The 21,355-nt window shown below is 37.0% G+C and overlaps 1 protein-coding gene across 3 annotated transcripts in view; it reads left to right on the top strand.

The window, feature by feature from the left end:
- tyw1 (tRNA-yW synthesizing protein 1 homolog (S. cerevisiae)) overlaps window positions 1–20,776 on the top strand; it is a 115,366-nt gene extending 94,590 nt beyond the window's left edge. For all 3 annotated transcript variants that reach the window (XM_052035845.1, XM_052035847.1, XM_052035848.1), the window contains 3 exons: window positions 1,855–1,965; window positions 5,887–6,054; window positions 19,399–20,776. In XM_052035845.1, the coding sequence (XP_051891805.1) occupies window positions 1,855–1,965; window positions 5,887–6,054; window positions 19,399–19,617 (498 nt within the window). In that variant the 3' untranslated portion in view covers window positions 19,618–20,776. The remainder of the gene's footprint in view (window positions 1–1,854; window positions 1,966–5,886; window positions 6,055–19,398) is intronic.
- The last annotated feature ends 579 nt before the right edge of the window (window positions 20,777–21,355 follow it).

The raw sequence follows: 21,355 nt of genomic DNA, 5'->3' as shown, positions 1-21,355 counted from the left end.
GCCTGTGTCCTCAGATTACTTCCAGTTCACTTTCAAGGTAAGACTACCTTATTCCTCTGTCCCCTGCAGATTTTGATATTATACCAAAATCAGAGAGAGAAGATCATTGGCTCATTGGGAAATGCTGTTTACATCCTATACTTTTTCCTGCCTTTTTTCACCTATCTGCCATGGTTCCTTTAGCACATCATCACACATGACTGGAAGATGTTGCAGGGTCGAGGACAAGCTTGAAAACAATGAAGGTGGAAACTTTTTTGGGGGGCAAAGGGAAGAATAGGAATAGGTGAGCAGGTTTTATTGTAGAATAGTGTGAATAAAGTACTACTGAATGTGGGAAGAGTTGGAGTTGGTTATTGGGCTTGGGAAATCTCGGCTTCATTTGACAAATATCTCTAATGGAATTCTTTGTTTAAAAATTTATGACTCTGTTTAATATGGAAATACCAGCTGTGAGTTATAGTACAAGAAACCCAATGTAAAAGTGCTTTTGTAGCAGGTAACTTGATTACTTAAAAGGGACAATAAAAATTCTTCTTGACTCTTGTCAAGCTTTTTGAGCATTTATGAGTGATGTAGTAATCATATTAGAATAGAGATTTATGGTTGAAGCTTATAATATATTGTGAACATAAGCCACAAAAAATGTAGAACGTAGCACAGAAGGAGACCAAGTCTCATTTTGCTTTCACTTCACTGGAGATGCAATGTCCGACTCCCACTTCTGCTTGCAGTGTCTGACACCACCCCCCACTGCTGTATCTTCTACAATTCAGATTTATCTTGTATTACTTCCCTGGCTGTTTTCTGAATTGAAAGGGGAGGCAGGGAACCTGTTGGGAAAAACAAAATTATCCTGTATTTAATTTCAGCATGATGTTCGGGGAGCTATTGCTTTTAGGTTTACTGTCCAAAATTCTTCCAATCACCTGACCTCTTTCTAGCTCTGTATAGAATCCTGTATTCCTGATGTTACACCTTGATTGTGATATAGAAAGCAAAATGAGCTGCAGTATTCAATACCTCGATAAAATCTAACTTCGTCATTTTAGTTACACTTGAATTCTCCCAAAATTTAAACTTGGCTGCTTTCTTTTCCTTTTTCTGATTGCTGACTCACTTTGACATTATCCCCAGGAATATCGTAAATCTCCACGTGTATTCTTCAATTTTCTCAGCATTACCCTACATTTTTGTAACCACTGTTATGCTGCGCTAAGTGTTTCTCTAACCACGAGTTATGGATGTCAGATCTTACTCCAGGAAAATATGAGCAAAATCCTGTTAACCCTGTGCCTCAAGTTTTACATTTGGTGAAATACAAATGAGTTTGAATGAAAATTCAGGTGTGAAGAAACAAATGTCCAAAGCTAAGAATTCAATTTTGTTGAATGCACTGATGATTTCGGTATTATCTTTTGCTATTTTCTCCATTTTCCTCCCCAAAAAGTCTTATTGATCTTGGTAATGAAAAACACGAGCCATAAACTCAGATATCCAATGATCGCATGCTTTTGAATCTGACGACAACGGCTACCAGATCTAAATAATTTGAATTTGTCTCAATAATCTGAGAATTGTGAATAGCTTCTCAGCAAAAATGTCTCATTAATCTGAGCAGTTTTCTCTCACAGCATGGGAGTCAAAATGGATGAACTCCCACTGCTTCATACCCACACAGTGCATCTTTTTACCTATCACAGATTTGCATATTAGCAAAAACATGCATTTATTTGACACTGTAGGGCACTTCAAGAACAAATTTGCCAGAATAAGTCACCAAATACATAGATAAAATGCAATCTGATTTAAAAAAAAATACATTAACTTATACTTCTGTCTGTTTTCTTGCAGAAGCAGCGTACGGTATATAGATTAACTTTGGTAAAGGCCTGGAATGTGGATGAACTTCGATCTTATGCTGACCTGATAGAGATTGGGAAACCTGACTTCATTGAAATTAAAGTAAGTTTGAATATTAGTTAGTTAGCAGAAAAACATTGCCATATGTTCCTGCTTCATTAAGGTTAATTTTTTATATTTAAAATTATTATTATGTTTATTCTTCCAGGTGGAAAGCTGGTCAGAAGCCTTTCACAATTTGCTTAATAAGCTCTGAAATCTTTAAAGAAAGCCAAGTTCTCTGTCTTCCATTTTAGGGTGTTACAGAATGAAGAGTTCTGACGAAGGGTCTGTGACCCAAAATATTAAGCCTGTTTCCAGCATTTTCTGTTTATATTTCAGATTTCTGGCATCTCCAGTTTTTTTTTTGCTTTTTCTGAGGAATGAATGCTTTCCCATTTCTCCAACTAATTACAAAAACTGACATACCATTAACAATTTTATTCAAAATTAATTCTCTAAAGTTAATAGAAATTAAAGGGTTTATAGCCCTTGCAAGTTGATAACCTTTAGATACGCTGATTCCACACAAAGTCACCGCAACATCCTTGTTGAATTCCCAGTTTTTTCATGTAATTTTTTTTTTGCAGTAGTCTAAATTCATTAAATTTAAGATAATAAAAATGTGAAGAATTTACATTGATATCTAATGTTGCAGCTAAGGTGATATTTAATGCTACAGCTAAATAACAGAAAGTTAATCCGAAGATTGTGCATCTATTAGCCAGCACTGGAGCAGTATAGAATCCACACAAGAAGTGAAGGAAGTAATGTGTTCTGTAAATTTAAGTCCTGGGTTCAGATTTTGCTTTGTGGTGCCTGCTATCCACATTCACTACTCAGATACCTCATAGGGTTGAATTTTCATGATCCAAATCAGTATGGCCTCTCTTGTGACTCGAAGTCTGATGTAGCATGTGGGCCTCATGCAACACAATTGGATGATGAGGGTGGGCCAGAACAATTCCCCTCCATGGAATTCCTCTAGAAACCTGTGACAGGTAGCAAGGCCAGGCCTCCAGCTTTGCAGTCTGTCAAAGTTATCAAGGGTTTTCAATGCTGTCGCATATCCCTGGCATTTAGATATTAAAAAATGAAATATCCAATTTAAACATATTAAAGTTATTGAATTTTTTTTTAAAAATTAAGACTGCAAGAAGGTGTAAATGTTGAAAAACAGCATTGGAAACCTATATAGTTGCAAAAAATGTAACTTCTTTGAATGGACTTGCAGGTCCTATACCAGGCTTGGCGCAGGTTCCAAGAGCAGATTCCCTTAAGTAATGAGGAATCTCAGCAAGTTCCTGTTTCATCATTGTATTTCATGTAGGGTATAGCCAAGAAATTGCTGTCAGTTGTCAACAAGCAAGATTGGTATTTCCACATTCAGGGGGGAGTCCCGAACTCATTGTACGTAGATGGTAAATGGCAGTAGTTGCGTGGAACTGGCCACAGTAATTGTTGAAATAACTGCTGGGGTTATGCTATATAATTGAAATATTACAGATAATGGAAAATATTGAACAGACCTGGGCATTTTCTTAGAAAGGGGTACACTTAGGTGATCTGCTCAAGATCTTTAAAGTTATGAATGGGTGGGTATGGAGAACATGCCTCCATGTGGAAGAATCCATAAAAGTGGGACTATGAGTACATGAAAATAAATGAGTTAATGCTCATGCAAGAATAATAAAGGAAAGCAACATTAATGCATTATGCTTTTACATCACTAACTGGTAAATCATAATTTCAGATCAACATGTGCATTTGAGTCTCATTTATTCAAAGGAAAGAAAATATTAATTCTGACCATTGCAATTTTAAAATTCCAATGTCCTTAAAGAGTGTAAAATTACAAGGAATGCAAAATGTGTCATTCTGAGTTACTCCTTTCAGTTGGAGAAACTGCAACCAATTCATTAAATTGACAGCTGGCAGGACATAAACTATTACTTTGCTCTAACTTTAAAAATCATTACCTGGGATTTGAATCTGTTTTGCGATGAGACTTTAAATTTTTTGAGAACGGTTCAAAATCCAGTACTTTAATCTTAAATCAATTGCAAGTTGTGTTTAGTGTTTAACCCTGTTGTTATTTAGTTATTTTGGGTCACTTCCATAGATAACAGCTTCCAAGGTAAAATCTAATAGATGACAAAACTTCCTGGACCAAATTGTGAAATTATAGCTAATAGGAAAAGTGCATCATACATATTTGATTTCTGATTCCTAGCTATTTTGAGCTACAAAAGAATATTAGGACAGAAGTTAACTCATTCTGATTTGAAATAACGGAACACTATTCTACATTTGAGTACACGTTAGCAAACAATCATTAATCTTTCTTTACATCGCTTCATTTCAGTGTTTGTCTGTGGATTATTTCCCAAATTGTTGAACTGGAAAACAATTTTTGTGATTTATATCCCCTTTGGAAATAACAAATACCATTATTCTTGAACACCATTGCAGTTGTGCTATTTTCTGATGAGAAATCTAACAATGAATTTTTCTTTTAAAAGGATGAAGTATAAGTTATAATGGAGAATGCATAGGATTTATATTGAGATTGGCTTTCAAAGGATGGTGTTTATCTTCAGCTTCATCCCTTCTAAATCTTAATGAGGAGATCTATAATCATCTGTCCTATAGGTTATCAGTATTTATATCTTTGAAAATTGGTGGCCTTTAAGCAGCCTCTCTACTCCCTGCAGATCCCACATTGTATTTTGTTCACTGTGGGATTTTCCTGTGGCTATGGATATTATTTTTGTAAATGCTTACTTTCTGGAATAGATTATTCACATTCTTATTCTCTGTGCCTTGCCCTACCAATTAACTATTCTACCAATTAGTCATTACATAAGGCAAAATTAGTACTAATGTTGCTTTTGTTTTCTCTATTTGCTATCTAAGGATGTCAGTAATCAAAATTAGCATGGTGTGAGGGATTCTTTTTTGTTGTGGCTAAAAGCCTTAAAGAACCCAGAACTAATCTATTTTTCTTATAATTGCAGTTGTGCACTTCCCTTGGGAGTAAAGGATAATTGTTTAAGAATGAATGTCAGCAGAAGAATTGATACTGAAAACATTTGAGTATCTGTTCTACAATCCACATGTTCAGAAACTAACATGTTTTGGTTAGTTAGTAAGAACACCATTGGTGTCTTAATAAATGTGATTAATCACTTGGGGGGTCTTAGGGGCTTCTATTAAAATAAAGTTGCTCCAAAGAGCTTTTTGTGAGGAGCAAAGATAATGTCAAGTAACTAGAAGCATGTGCCCTTTCTGAACTCTTAAAACTGGATAACCATCTTTAGCTAGTTAATTAATATTTAAATATTACAGATTACTTAGTGTGATTTTTTTTAACTAGTTAGCTGTTTTGCATCAATTGCAACTACTTTAGTTTCAGATTCCTAAAATGCAAAAGTGACAATGTAACTTGTAATGTAGGTAGGGAAGCCATGCTCCTGCTGGATTGCTTTTGACATGAAAAAGTGTTATCGGCATGCAGAGTTTTATGCATTACATTTGCATGTATTTACAAGACAAGACAAGACAAGGGAGCAGAAGCAGGCCATTTGGCCCATCGAGTGGAGCTTTGGTGTTGCTAGGTATAGTAATGCTCATGGTCAGTGGTCCAACTGCAGCTTGCAGGTTGGGTTTTGTGCAATACAAGTACCAAGTCGAACAAAGTAGTGTAGCCATTGTATAATGTGCCATTTGGAATTAGTATTCAAGCTTCAGCAAGGTCACTATAGCAAATTACACCAGCAAATCTCTAACATTGCCACTTTTCTATTGATAGGTATAAGCAACTTCAGTTTCTATCAAAGTCCCTGTCATGGGATGGAGAATCAAATCTGTATCCAATTGTTCCTTTAGACAAAGTGCTGTAGTGCGAATGAAATTCTGATTTATTGACTGTATATAAGGTCATGTAAGAATTTATATTGACAATATTCTTAAATTATATTTTAGGGAGTGACTTATTGTGGTGAAAGTTCAGCAAGTAATTTGACTATGGCAAATGTTCCTTGGCACGAGGAGGTTGTTTATTTTGTCCAGCAGTTGGCTGACCTTTTGGTAGACTATGAAATTGCCTGTGAACATGAGCATTCAAACTGTATCCTCATAGCACACAAAAAGGTGAGTGGGATTTTTTTTGATATTTGCAAATATTCACCATTGTGTTATTTTATAATCTCAAATTTTGATTATATGAATGTTTGGAAATGGCAGATTATATGATGACTGCTAAGGCATGAGCTTTTAAATGCATCACATTACAAAATCAAACATTTTCTGGGAGTTTTTTGCATTTTGTTTTGCTCTTTACAGTAAGTTTGTTAAATTATGTTTCTTAGTAAGTTATTCTACAGAAGTGCCAGTTGTGGAAAAACTGAAACCCTTAGTAATCAGCGAACATTTGCCAATATATAATGTAAAATGGTGATTTTTTAAAAATATTGACACTGTATACTAGAGTGAAAAAAAATCCAGTTTTGATATCCTAGAATATAAAGAGTTAATGTAATGCATTCAGTTCAGTTGCAGTGTCATTCCAGCTAAATTTATGTTTATGTTGAATATTTAAATTTGTATTTTTATAAGAGCTTTTCCTTGCATTTAGCTCAAACCGTATCTGACCATGTCACATTTTCAAGCCTTGCCAGATCCAGTCTCCCAGTCATCTTGGGGTAGAGTTCTCTGTTGTATATGAACAGGAAATTGGATCCACAATGTATTCAGGATTGCACTGGTTGGGTTACATTTCAAGATTCTTCTAAAATTTCTTTGCACAATCACAAACGTAGCAGCTGTAATGAGTCAGCACCATCAGGCAGTTCTATAGAATGGAATTATTTTTTGTCCTTACTAATCAAAATTAATTCCTTGATGCACATAAAAGTAATAACCTGGTACACTTTTATTAGTATAGCTGTAAATGAGATTATCACCTTTTCAAAAGTCATTGAAATTTTTTTTCTCGGAAGGAACTGAGCTTGATTATAAACAGATAATCCAAGGTATAACTTCATGCATTAACGTACCACACCAATAAGTGATTCATGTGAGATAATTAAACTGTGGTATTATAAATTAATCTGCACAGTGCAGTACTGTAGTTGAGCTTTAAACCCACTCCATCATGAAAGTGATTAAGCATCTTTTTGATCATCATGAAAATATGTATATGTAACAAGTTGATTAGTGAGGATAATGTCAATTAGGCTTTTTATCGTGTCAGTTCTCTCATCACCCATTGCATGCTTTGTCTGGCAATTTTACTTTCAGGGCCAGTGTGAACAGTTGTGGTGCTATTGAGCCAGACTTGGTGGTAAACATTGAAGCTCCAGAGTAAATTTTGTGCTCTTGCTACTCTCCATGCATCATAAGTGGTGTTTGGCATAAAACAATGTTGACTTGTCTGCTGAGGGATGGTGACAGATGGTAATCAGCTGGAGATTTTGTTGCATGTTTTTGAACTGATAAAGCTATGAGAGTATAGCACATGGGAACCATTTTTAAGGTGACAAAGGGGTAAAGAGCAAACAAGATATTTTGAACATATAAATGATTTGTTAAGGCACAAGTAGAGATTTGGAATTGATTTTCATACTTAGTGTATGTTGCAAATCATTCTCATCCAATGCAAGAGGCTAGCAAGCAACATTTAAGTTCAACTTGCTAGTTTTCTGCGTATTTTCACAGCATTGAATCTCCACTCGATAGCTGCCACTCGATAGCTGAGGAACTGGGAATCCAGGAAGGCCTGCAGCACAGGAATAAATAGACTTTTTAGGAATGGAGGCGCATGAAGAATATTTAGTGATTGTATATTGCAACCATGCCATATCCAGTCAGAGTTGAGGTGACTAGGTAATTCCCACATCAGTCAAGCTCGTTGAACAATAAGTGACTAACATTGACTTTACATTGATAGTTTAAATATAACTATTCTTCGTTCACTGCATTTTTCTGAAGAAATTATGCGATTTACTGGCAGAACTGTCTGCTGATTGGAAATTCTGCTCTTTAAATTGTTCATTGAGTAAATTGACTTTGTTTGCAGTGCATTAGATTGTTTCATGTAAACTCAAGTCCAATTCATTGGCTGGCACAGTGTTGACAATAAATATGTTTTGAGGGAATTAGGTGTTGGGGAAACAACTATTTTTGCTGATGTTTCTATCCTAATGGCATCATTTTAAGATCAATGCTGAAAGAAACAATGGTTATTAATACAGTTGGGTATTGGAAGAGATTTTACTTTTTTGGTATTTAACATCATTACCAAACTCACGGTAGAATTTTCCTTACTTTATTCCAGTCAACTCTCTAAAATTCAGCAAGCATTCCTGTTGTGCCCTGAAATTTATAGATGCGTTTTGTGCCTGTTGCTTAAGCAGCTTAATTCTCCTTTTAATTCTGGCAAAATCTGACTCTCAGTTCTTTGTTTTTAAAGCAGGTAGACTGACTGTTTCTTTTAATTGTTGTTTTATCACCCTCTGCTCACAGCCTGAAAGAGTTAGAGATATCTGTTTTTTTTTACTTGCTGCAGTTTCATAAAATAAATCTATGCTTTGAAAAAGCACTGAGTTGAATTTTTCAGATGCTTATTCCCTGAATTTGTATAGGGATTTGTATGCAATAGATTTTGTGAACATCTGGTGTGCCTCATGAATGGTGACTTACAATCTAGAAAAATCAAAGTATTTCAACAACCCCTTCAAAATATTTTTTATTAATCAAATTAATGCTGCATTTTATAATATTTATTATTACCTTTTGTGTCATAGTTGCATTTTGTACTAGAAGTACATTATAAGAGATAACTGAATCAACCTATTTAAACAGACAACATAATGCAATGAAAATTTTTAATGGAATTGAAGCGGTCTTCCAAGTGAAACCAGTACCCATAAAGGAATCTAAATGTAGACTTAAGTAGTTGCAAGAAACAGTATTAAAGGGCATACACTATGAATTCTGGTGTACCATCCTACATAGTACGCAGTAATGACGTTAATGCAGTGATAGCAGATTTTCATTTTGACAATATTGTACATTTACAGTCAGTAATTATCTTTCAGATTAGGGCCTGAATGACTTACGTTTTCAGAATTAGAGTTAAACAATCAGCAAGAGAAAATTAGCTCTTGGATATACTTGAATTAGATATCAGGTTTCTTATTCATTTGGGTCTCTATTTTCTATACCAAGGCAAAAATGACACAGAATTGAGGAAATGGTTTAACATATTTTAATTGATTGCCTCTTCTCCATTTTGAGTTAAATTTGAATTAGATAGATTAACACCTTTTCTTTTTAATAGCTGTTATCTTGTTTCCGGATTTTTTGTTGACTAATTTTACAGAGAACATCTGGTAAAAAGATTTACTTTTAAATGTCAGGCTTTAAAGCACATTATATATGCACATCAGATGCTGCGATAGTTAATGATTAAGATACTAGTTAGCCAAGGTTTTGGTAATTTTCTTTTCATCTTCCAGAATATTTGCATTACTGCCAAGTCCAGCATTTATTGCCATCCCCAATTCTCTTGAAAATGTGCTGGTGAGGTGCCTTCATTGAATCAGTCACAATGAAGGAACAGTGATGCATTTTCAAGTCAGGATGGTGTATGATCTGGATGGTAGCCTACAGATCGTGGTATTCCTGTGTGCCGCCTTCTTCTGTCTTTCTTGGTGGTAGATGTTGTGGGTTTGCCTATATGTTACCAAATGTAATTGGGTTACAAGTTAGTGCATTTAGTAGTTGGCACTCACTGCTGTCGTGGTGCACTGATGGTGGAGGGAGTGAATGTTTAGAGTAAATGGGGTGTCAATCAAATGGACTACTTTGTATTGAATGGTTTTGAGCTGCTTCACTGTTAGAATTGCATTCATCCAGGCAAGTGGAGAGTATTCCACCACACTCCTAATTTGTGTCTTGTAATTGGTGGAAAAGGTCTTGTGTTATCAGGAGGAAAAGCACTTGCCACAGGGTACCCAGCCTTTAATCTGCTCTTTTGGCCACAGTATTTAGGCAGCTCATCCAGCTGAGTAGCAGATCAGTGGTGGCCCCCAGAATGTTGATAGTGGGGGACTTGGCAAAGGTAATGCTATTCATTGTTAAGAAAGGTGATTGGACTGTCTCTTATTGAAGTTGGTCATAGCCTGGCAGTTGTGTGGCATGGTTGTTATGTAGCATTTTGCAGCTCATTAAATTTAAATTTTATTTACAGTGTGGTAACAGGCCCTTCCGGCCCAACGAGTCCACGCCGCCCATTTTTTAAACCCATATTGACCTACCCGTATGTCTTTGGAATGTGGGAGGAAACCGGAGCACCCGGAGGAAACCCACGCAGACACGGGAAGAATGTACAAACTCCTTACAGACAGCGACGGGAATCAAACCCCGATCGCTGACGCTGTAATATTCAGGAATTGAATATTACACATATTAGATAATTGAATATTGTAATATCAGTGAACATCTCCACTTCTGACCTTATGATGGAAAGAAAGTAATTGATGATGGAGATGGTTGGGCCTGGGGTTCTGTTCTGTGGAACTTCTGGAGCTGGGATGATTACTTTCAACAACAAGGTATGACTCCAGGCATCGGAATGTTTACCTCAGTGCCCATTGTCTTCAATTTTACCAGGGCTCCTTTACACTGCACTTGACCAAATACTATTCCTACCTGGAATTCAGCTCTTTGCTCCTTGTTAGAAGCAAGGCTAGGATCAGGTCAGCCACTGAGTGGTCCTGGAAAAACTCAAAGTGAGCACTGGTGAGCAGGTTATTTATTGGTAAGTTCTGCTTGAAGGCACTGTGGATGACTACTTTCATCACTTTGCTAATGATAGAGAGTAGACTGATTGGGTGGTAAATAGCTAGATTGCATTTGCCTGCTTTTATGAGCATACTGGACAATTTTCCATATTATTGGATACATGCCAGTGTTGTAACTATACTGGAACAGCTCAGCTACAACCGGAGTGCAACTGTACCTGGGAAGGTTTGCAGTATCCAGTGCTCTAGGCCATTTCTTGACAGGGCTTTTACAAGTCTGCTGTATGCTTCACATCCAAAGTAACAACCAATGCTTTAGGCCTGTCTCTGTAATTGATTAAAATCTCACAAGACATTTGATAACATAGTAATTATGCTAGGGACTTGGATGTGATCTGGAAAGATGCTCAAATCTCCACCATAGTGGAAAAGAAATTTTAAATTTAGTTTAATTAGATAAATCTGCAATGAACTCGGGCATTGTAGTGACATTTGAATTATTAATTGTCACAAAAGCCTTTCTAATTCACTAATGTGCTTTAGAAATGGAGTTCTACTATCATGACCTGGTCTGACCAATTTGTAATCATACAACTGCCAATTAGATCTAAAAATAAATGATCTGCAAGTTGATCAAATAATACTTAATTTGTGGTATAAACCAAAACCAAATCCAGAAATGCAGATGCTGGAAGTCTGAAATGAAAAGAGAAAATGCTGGAAATACTTAGCAGGTCAGGTCGTATCTGTGGAAGAAGAAACTCCATTAAATTGGAATATAGGAAAGATATTAGAAGCTGGTATTAATGACATTATAGCAGGGTGTTTATATGCAAGATACAGGAAGTCCACGGATTACGAACAAGTTCCGTTTTTGAGTCTGTTCCTAAGGTGAATTTGTATGTAAGTCGGACCAGTTACGTACAGTTCACATCTAGTGTCAATTAGTCCTAAATCACTACAAGCTTCAGTTATTTATTGCTATATATTAAGATCCAAATGGAATTTTGATTCCAGTTTCGTTATAATTCCACACATAATGTGAAGCAATCTAAAATACAGCATAACTTGTTATCGCCGGGACATGTGAAGACTGTCATCTGTCTTATGTGCATTTGGTGTCATTCATTACAGTACAGTACTGTGGAGGTACAGTTACCACATCGAGTGAATTTTGTGTATTTTCAAACTGACGGACAAAATCAACTTAAGGACATCTGTAGAAACGGACCTCGGTCATTACCCGGGGACGACCTGTCGGGGGAGAGCGAGTGCTGGATAGATAGATAGATAGAGAGGGAGAGAGAGATAGAGAGAGAGATAGATATGGTGGGTGGGGGCAGCGGGAGAGGGGGCTGGTGACCATTCATGGTGTCCCTCATCATTTGGAACTCCTCAAACATCCCTGCCCCGAAATAGCGGTACAGACTGTAACACATGAAATCCACGATCCAGCCGTTTGCCACCTCCATCACCTGGAAAATGTCAACACTGACAGGCAAACCGTTCTGCGCCCAATTCCGCGCCTTCTTCCCGCCATTCGTAAGTACGGGCATTCGTAACCCGGGGACTTCCTGTACTCAGGTAAAGTCAATGTGACTTTGTGAAAGGGAAGTCTTTCCTTTTGACACATTTGATCAATTTATTAATGCTCTTTGAAGAAATGAGAGCAAAGGGGAGCCAATGGATGTACTATATTTCCAGAAGGCATTTGCATCAAAATTTATGAGGAGAATAAAAACACATTTTGTTGGACATAACATATCGGTCTGGATAAAAGATTATCTGGATAACAGAAAAAAAGGGTTGGAAAGATGTAACAATCTAACACTTGGTGAATTCTGCTTCACAATGATAGGAAGAGTTGACATCAAAGGATCAAAAAGTGTGATCTGTGTTGTGAAGAGTATTTCAGGAGACTACAAAAGGGCATAAAGAAATCAAAAAACTGCAGATGCTGGAATCTGAAAGAGATATGGATAGGTAGATAGGTTAAGTGAGTAGGCAAAGGTATGGCAAGTGGAGTATAATGCAGGAAAATATGAAATTGTCCATTTTGTCAGGAAATGTGAAAAGGGCATACTATCTAAATGGTGAGACATCTCAAATCATTGAGAGCAGCGGGATCGAGGTATCCGGTGTATGATTTGCAAAAAGCTGAAGGTTAAAATAAGTAATTAGGAAAGCTAACAGAACCTTACTGCTTTTTGCCAGGGAATTGAATACAAAAGTAGGAAGGTTATGCTTCAGTTATATAAAGCATTGGTGAGACCACATCTGGAGGACTATGTACATAATTGGTCTCCTTATTTAGGGAAGGATGTTGATGCACTGTGAGCAGTTCAGGAAAGGTTTAATTGACTAATACCTGGAATGGACGGGATTGCCTCATGAGGAAAGATTGGTCAGGCTAGGTCTGTGTTTGTTGGTGTTTAGAAGAGTGAGAGGAGATTTCAGAGAAACAAATAAGATCCAGAGGGATCTCAATAGGGTGGATCTGATGTTTCCTTTTGTGGGCAAATCTAGAACTAGGGGTCACTGTTTAAAAATCAGGGGTCATTCATTTAAGAAATTATTTCTTTCAGAGCTCTGTGAATCTTTGGAGTAGAGGCTTAAATATTTTTAAGGAAGAAGTAGATAGGTTCTTGGTGAGCAAGGGATTACAGGTTACTGTGGGTGGACGGGAATGCAGAGTTGAGATTACAATCAGATTACATGATTTTATTAAATGCCATAAGGGACCAAGTGGTCTACACTTGCTCCTTGTTTGTGTGAAATCTGATTGAAAAGCTGGGATTTTTTTTGTTGGAGCAGAAAAGATTGAAAGGAGATTCGATAGAGGTATTCAAAATCATTAATAGTTTTGATAAATAAAGAGAAACAGTTTCTCCTGTCAGATGCTTTGTTTAGTCAGTGAGTTGCGATGATCTGGACTACACTGGCTGAGAGGATATTGGAATCAGATTTTATTTGCTGCTTCCAAAAGGGAAATGGAAAAATACTTCAAGGGGTGGGGGAATTCAGGGCTATGGAGAAAGAACAAGGGAGTGAATCTAATCAGATAGCACAAGCATGAAAAGCTCAGCAGGTTCTTTCTTATGTTATATCATTTTATGACTCTTTGAACTTGCCATATGACGTTTGGGTCAGTCAATTCAAGTGTAGGTTTCTTAGTGACATGATATGTCTTAATTAATGTCAAACTTCTTCTCTGGTACTGAAATTTTTTTTTTTGCAAGTGTGGCATCTCATTCTTAATTGCGGCTGTAATTTTTTAAAATTGTAAGATATTTTTCTTTCTGCCTCTTTTATCCCTCAGTTAGAAAATTTCTTTCCCTCTGTTTTGTTTACATTATAAGCACAAGCATCCCTCCTGATTTTCATTTTCATTTTCATTTACTTCAATATCGATATTACTTTTTCTCACCACCATTTGAAGTCATAATTACCCCCACTGTGTGCATTGCTTCAAGATATCAGCTAATATAAATACAAGTTTGAAGGGGTCCTGTTGCATTCAGTAGATTAGGGTATTGAAATCCATTGGAACTGTGACAGATGTTTTAACAGTCAGTTCACAGCTGCGTCTTGAAGCTAGAAAAGCAATAAAATTTAATGTGGTTAACAAATCCCTTAATGGATGGATATAATGGCATTGACAATTATTTTTGATAGCCAGAAAGATTTAATTAAGTTGCATATTCCTCATTAGATTGCCTCTCTTTAAAGACAATAAAATTGAATTCCTCATTTAATGAGCTGCTCTCATGAGAAGTGTTGATGGATGACATCTTTTATTTATCAAGGTAGAGAAAAGGCAGGGGGATAGATTTATTTTGGGGCATTCAATCTGCAGAATTTAAAACTATACAAAAATAAAATATGTATGCTTTCAAAGTAGCCATGGCAGCATCTAAAATTCATGTAGGCAAGTATATGTCTGCAAGTAGCAAAACAAAACAGGCCGTGTTCCTTCGTCATTGATTTAATTCTGATCAGGTTTAATGTAGCATTCATAATATTTGTCCTGAGATGACTTTGCAAAATTGAAAGGTGGCTTGGTGCGGATTTCTGTGGATTTTTTGATTAAAATGGCACATATAAAACAAATGGGATCCAAATTATTATGATTGTGATGAGTGAGTTCTCAGACATTAATTCAGGGAGAAAAACTAATATATCTAAATTAAAATCCAACATCTTATTCTCTTACTGACCACTCCCTGATCCTTATGGATGATCTGTATTTGAATTCTTTTTAAAACAATGTCTGGTGAATGTTCATGATTGAAAATCTATTGACAGTCTGTTCTACAAATAATAATTTATTGTTAAACAAATTGATCTTTTTTTGTTAAAGCTTAACAGTAAAAATTCATTGAAGCAAAACAGTTGTCCAACCGCAAGCTGATGAAACTTGATAAAAACAGATGTACTGTTACATACAGTTATCACATTTATCTGATTAATAAGTATCCATCTTCTTCCATGTAACTTTTAGTCTCGATCCTATTCTTGTACTTCTCTTGAGTGCCTTTTCTGATGAAGTACAAGAGACTGCAGATGCTGGAATGTGGAGCAAAAAACAAACTGCTGCAAGAACTCAGTGGGTCAGGCATCAGCTATGGAGGCAAAGGGATGGTCGACATTTCAGGTCGTGACTGTACATCAGGACCATCTCGACCCCAAATGTAAACAATCCCTTTGCTTCTATTGATGCTGCTTGACCTGATAAGTTCTTCCAGCAGTTTGTTTTTTGGCTGCCTTTTTTTAACCATGCTAATCAATTCCATTAAATGGGACCCTATTCCAGCTGTAAGCATTGATGGCTTTTTTTTCCACATTTATTCACACTAGAGCCTTACTTCTTTGTGTCTGTGTCATCTGGGTATCCATTTGAAAATCAAGTCACCTCGTTACTTACAAATTGGATATATCCTGTTCTTAGTGAAAGCAAGTCTGTAAGAAAATTATTTTGAAATTTAGGAGATTTGGTCTGTACCATTTTTGGCAATGTTCTGTGGATACATTGGGGCAGATCTTCTGTTGTCCTGAGATGACTGGCGGCCCAGGGTGCAGTCTTAATGGGAGAATCAGACCTCAGCGCATCACAGAAACTTAGGTCAGCATAGGGCTTCTCCCAGGGCAAGTAACTGGCTGTGTGGATAGAATGGCTTTGATGATCAATGTGGTCCTGCCAACAGCCCACTGCTCACTGACTCTCAAAGCTGTCATATCAGAAATGTTGGCAAGAATCTTTTGACATTCACAAGCATTGAAAATCACACAGGGCCTGTTGAAATATAATAATGTTATAAAAATTATTTTGAAAGTTAGAAGACTAAATATACACATACACAAACATGCTTAAAATGATTAAAAACATTTAAACCAATTTAATTACATTAAACATAAAGTTTTGCAAACTGACAGCTGATTTCTCCCAAATGTTTTAATGGTCCTGTTGTGCTTGTGCCAGGTTGGCTTGGCATGGGCTCAATGGGAAGGCTTCTCAGTCTGAAAACTTGGGAAGTTTGTGCTGCTCTGATGATTTCCATGAGAAGTGCACCCTGTAAATTAGACCTGGTAGAGAGATTTAGCACCTTTCCTGCTGGGCTGACCCATTCAAAAGACCAACACTTTGGAGAGATAATTAACTATTAAAATGAGCTGACTATGGGAAATTGAAAGCTATCACACTGCATGGATGCTTACAATATAACTAACTGTCCCTCACAAGGATGATTAAGGCTCCAGGCTAGGTTAGGATAACCAATCTAACTGGCCATATAGGTACACCACATGTAGAATATAACAATAAATGTCAATATTTTCAGCAAACAAACCAAGCCTCTTCATCTAAATCCCAGCTTTTAGTTGAGTTTCTTTCGGCTACACCGTCTCCAATACATGGATCACTTGTAATAATAGTGGCCAGTGTTACTCTTCTGTGCACCCGCAGTACCTGCAAGTAACTGGCATGTGATATAGAATAAATACTATTGGCTTGTTTTGCAACTGTGTATTGTCCATTGTAAATTTCATGGTTTTGTATTTGTTCACATTAAATAAAATCTGAAACTAATCAGCCTACCATCCCTGTCCATTGAACCCTTTTGTATTTGAACAGCTTGGTTCTATTATTTGGCAGCCAGTGCAAGTCATTTATGTTTGTTGTAACCAGCTGTGGCCTTAGCAGCTGATCCTGAAGGACATGTTATTTACCTCCTTTCATTCTGATCCAGCTCCAACACCATGCACACCTGCCTTCTGTTTCTCTTTCAACCAATTTTGTTCCATTTCAGGAACATACAGGATTTTGCTGAAAAGCGTTGCTAAAATTTCCCCACCCCTGACCTCCATTTGTTTATCTTCTCAAAAGAAAGCCACTAGCCCATGATGATCATCTTCCTGTGGGAGCTCCCTTTTTATAATTTTGTAGTTCCATATTTCTGCAGGCAGCAGTTCATTCATTTCTTTAAAACACCCTCCACCACTTTCCCTGGATGGATTTTAGTTGACCAGCTGTTAATTTCCTGGTTTATCCCAGTGCCATATTTTATGGATTGATGTCCCATTCTCTTTTCACTAGTGCATTCCTCATTTACAAGGAAACTGAAAGGATGCCTGCTCCAACACTTTAATTTTCATGAGCTACATGGTTAACACTGTCATTTGGGATTTGCAATTAATTGCCTAATAATTTGGCTGTCTTAGTTCAATAATGGAACTCCTGCCTCCAAGTCGAAAGGTCAATAGATCAATCTATGAACAAGGGACTTCAGCATCCAGTCTGACTGGAGGTTGCCAAGTGATTAATGCTGTGTCCTTTTTAGGAGATTAATACTTTTCAAAGAAACAGTATTATTTTCCTGTAGTTGAGGGTTACCTGGGGCACCAGTATATTGATACACTAATATTTTTGTACCATGCACTAATAATCTGGCATATGTATGATGGTCTATTAACTCCATGATAACCTCCTTTCAAATTCCCATTTGAAGTTGGGACTAGCTCGCTGGGCAACACAGTTGGCATGGACCAGTTGGGCCTGTTTCCATGCTGTATGACCGTATGAAATTCTGTGCTGTTGGAGATGCAGTCTTTTCGGGGGGATGTTCAAATGTGGTCCCAGCTGTCCTCTCAGGTGGGGATGTAAAAGATAGAGTACAGAAAATTGGTGTACTGTCATGAATTGAAAGTTAGTTAACAATTAGAAAATGTGGAGTAGGAATAAATAGGTTTTTCTTAGGTTGGCGGGCTGTGACAGTTTGGGTACTATAGGGATCAGTTCTTAGGCCCCAACTATTCATAATCTATTTTAACAATTTCACTGAAGGGATCTTATAAAAATAAAGTGCAAATGTGAGTACTGATGAAGTTGCAAGGAGACTTCAAGGGGATATAGACAAGCTATATCTTGTCTACCTCTTTATATCTTCAGGCAACAACATGGTAGATGGGCTACAGTATAGGAAATGTGAAGTTAACCTCTTCAGAAGAAAGAAAAGAAATGTTGACTAGGCTTTCAAATAGTGAGAGATTGGGAAATTTTAATATTTAAAGGTTCCTCGTGTCCTTGTACACAAGTCATCGTAAGCTAATATATAGTGAACACTTGTATAAAGGTGCAACAGGCTATGTATGTTGGCCGTATTGCAAAAGGATTTGATTACGAGAGTAAAGCGTGCTGATATATTTGCTACAGAGAGAGTGCAGTGGATATTCACCAAACTGGTTCCTGGACGGCAGGTTTGTCATACGAACAGAGATTGATTAAACCAGGTCTTCTCTATTCTCTTTAGAAGAATGAGAGGTGATATTGAAATGAACAAAATTCTTAGACAGAGCAGATACAGAAAGAATGTTTCCCTGGCTGAGGAGTCTAGAACTAGACACAACAGTCTCAAAATAAATGGTAGGCTATAAAGAACCGAAGAGAAGAGAAATTTCATCACTTGGAATGTGGTATAGCTTTAGAATTCTCTACCCCAGTGAGATGTGGATTCTTGGTTATCGAGTGCATTCAAAACAGAGACCAGTAGATTACAGTAGGAGTATGGGGATGGGGCAGCAAGATGGTATTTGAGGTAGAAGATCAGCCATGATCTTGTTGAATGGTGGACCAAGCTCAAGGGGCCAAATGGCCTGGTACTGCTCCAATCTCTTACATTCTTGTGCATGTTCTTATTCAGAAAAAGCAGGGAGCTCCCCTTGTGACCCAGACAATATTTCCACCTTAATTTGCTTTAGCAGTTTCGGTTATGTGGTTGTTTATCATATTTCCGTTTGAAAATTGTCTGCTATATTTGCCTAAAATTATACCAAAGACTGCACTTCAAAAACACTTAATTGCCCTCCAGCTATTAAAGCCATTACAAAATTGCAAGTTATTATTTCTTTATCATATCCAGAAGCAGGAATTTTCTCCTATCTCTCAACTTGGTCGTACTAAATTGAAATCTCAGTTAATAACAGTATTTGGTCAGCACTTACTTGAATCTGAAGCTTTGGACTGATATTGTGATACTTATTGTTTTGGTGGTATATAACAAATCATAATCATTAATGGATATCATTTAACCACCATCTCAAAATATTGTAATTTGACTATACTGCAGATTTTTATGGTTTATCTTACACTTAAATAGTTGTATTTAAATTTTTTCCTGCTAATTCCTCCTTTTAGTTCAAAGTAAATGGAGAATGGTGGACTTGGATAGACTACGACCAATTTCAGCGTCTCATCAAAGACTATGAGGAGAACAATGGCACCAAGATATTTTCTGCAGAAGATTACATGGCAAAGACACCAGCCTGGGCACTCTTTGGAGCTAAGCAGAGAGGTTTTGATCCTGTTGATATCCGGTTCCAAAGGAAAAAATTGAAAGACATTTCCGGATGCTGAAGCTATTCAGTTGGATTCATCTCTTTCTCTCTCCACAGATGCTGCCTAATTTGCTGAGTATTTTGTCTTTTCATTCCAATCAGAACTTACTTTTGGTATCACAGGATGGAAGAGACAGCATGCACAGTTTTTGCTGGTTTTTGGAGCAGCTATATCATAGAAATGTAAGGGGTTTTAGTTTGAGAATATATTGAAGGAATTTACTTCAGAATTTACTGCAGAATGGGACATTGCATGCATCGCTATCAGATGATGCAGCATGTCCTTAACCCAAAGAGCTGTCAATTGACAAGGGCATATAAAAATGTAACTAATATAATTGGCTAAGTTTTGTGTAATTACTTTCCCTGGGTTTTATTTTTATTCAATTTTCCTGTTGTGGCCAACTGCCCAGAAAATTATCCTCATCTGAGTCCTTATTGATTTTTTTTCCTCTGTAACCAGCTCCAACACAGGCTGGCAACTTGGCAGAGGGACAGTGTCTGATCTTTCCCTCTCACTCAATTCATACAACTTTGAGGCCAGGATTGTATATCACATATTTAATGGAAAGGTTGTATGGCAGTCATTATTGGATCTTGAATCTGTGGAATTTTCATACATCATGTTCCTTTTATCTCATTTTGACCCCTTCCCCCAGAAGCTGCCTGGCATGGCCTGAGGAATGGGAATGTCTGAGGCAGAGTTGCACCAGCCAGTGCTCCTGTTTATATAGTGACTGCACGGAATAGACTTCATATCCCAGAGAAAGCCTAAAAACTGCAAAGTATGTCAAGATTTAGACCAGATATTTGATTGTGTCAGTTATAAATGCCAAATTTTGTTGTTGGAATAAAAATAGAACATGCTGATACCCACAGCTGGAAAGGCAGTGCTTGTGGAAGGAGAAACAGAGTGAACATTTCAGGCCCAAGACCCTTTGTCAGACCTGAAAGTTAACTCTGTTTCTTGTTCCACAAATGCTGCCTGACCTGATGAGTGTTTCAAACATTTTCAGTTTTTACTTCAGGTTTCTAGCATTTATACTTTTCTGATTTTCATTTGGTGTTGGAATATCATCTCCTCTGTCAGGGCAGTAAATGTTTTGAGTTTTACTCCATTGCCTTAACATAAGTTGATGATTGTATATGGAATGTGATAATAAATTTTGTTACCCTAATTTTAATATTTGTTTTCCTTTGCTGATTTAAAATCGTCAACCACAGGAATTCCTAAAACAAGACAGCATGAGGCCATTTGCCTCATTTTGTGTATGCTGGCTCTTTTAAAGAACTATCTAATTAATCTCCATTCTTTGCTCTCCTCATAGTCACAGAAATTATTCCTTCTTACAAAAATGTCCGCTTCTCTTGTTAGTTAATTGCCAGTGCAATGTTATGTATGCATAATTACCCATACACTGTACCTGGCTCCCTTGGGCTATCAATATGCAATTGGAGGCATTCCGTGAGCACTGTAGGATGTGGGTCGCATACTCCACACACCTGCTGGTTTATTCAAGTATATGGCTGTTTTAGATTTTTACTGTTTCTTTGCATTATTTGAGACACACTTTCGCGAGGTACTCGTTTTTGATTATCTGTGCAAATTCATTGGGCATTGATCCAATGACATTTCACAAGTGTTTCAAAATTGCATCTAATTTAAGAAAACAGTTCCATTTCCACCACACTCTAGTCACATAGTATATTTGCTTTCATTATTTAAATTTAGTGTTCTTTATGTACGGTGATGCAGT

This window comes from Pristis pectinata, chromosome 21 (assembly GCF_009764475.1).
Source record: "Pristis pectinata isolate sPriPec2 chromosome 21, sPriPec2.1.pri, whole genome shotgun sequence".
Taxonomy (NCBI): Eukaryota; Metazoa; Chordata; class Chondrichthyes; order Rhinopristiformes; family Pristidae; genus Pristis; species Pristis pectinata.
The sequence above is the reverse complement of the archived record's forward strand: the minus strand, read 5'-3'. Positions and strand labels throughout refer to the sequence as shown.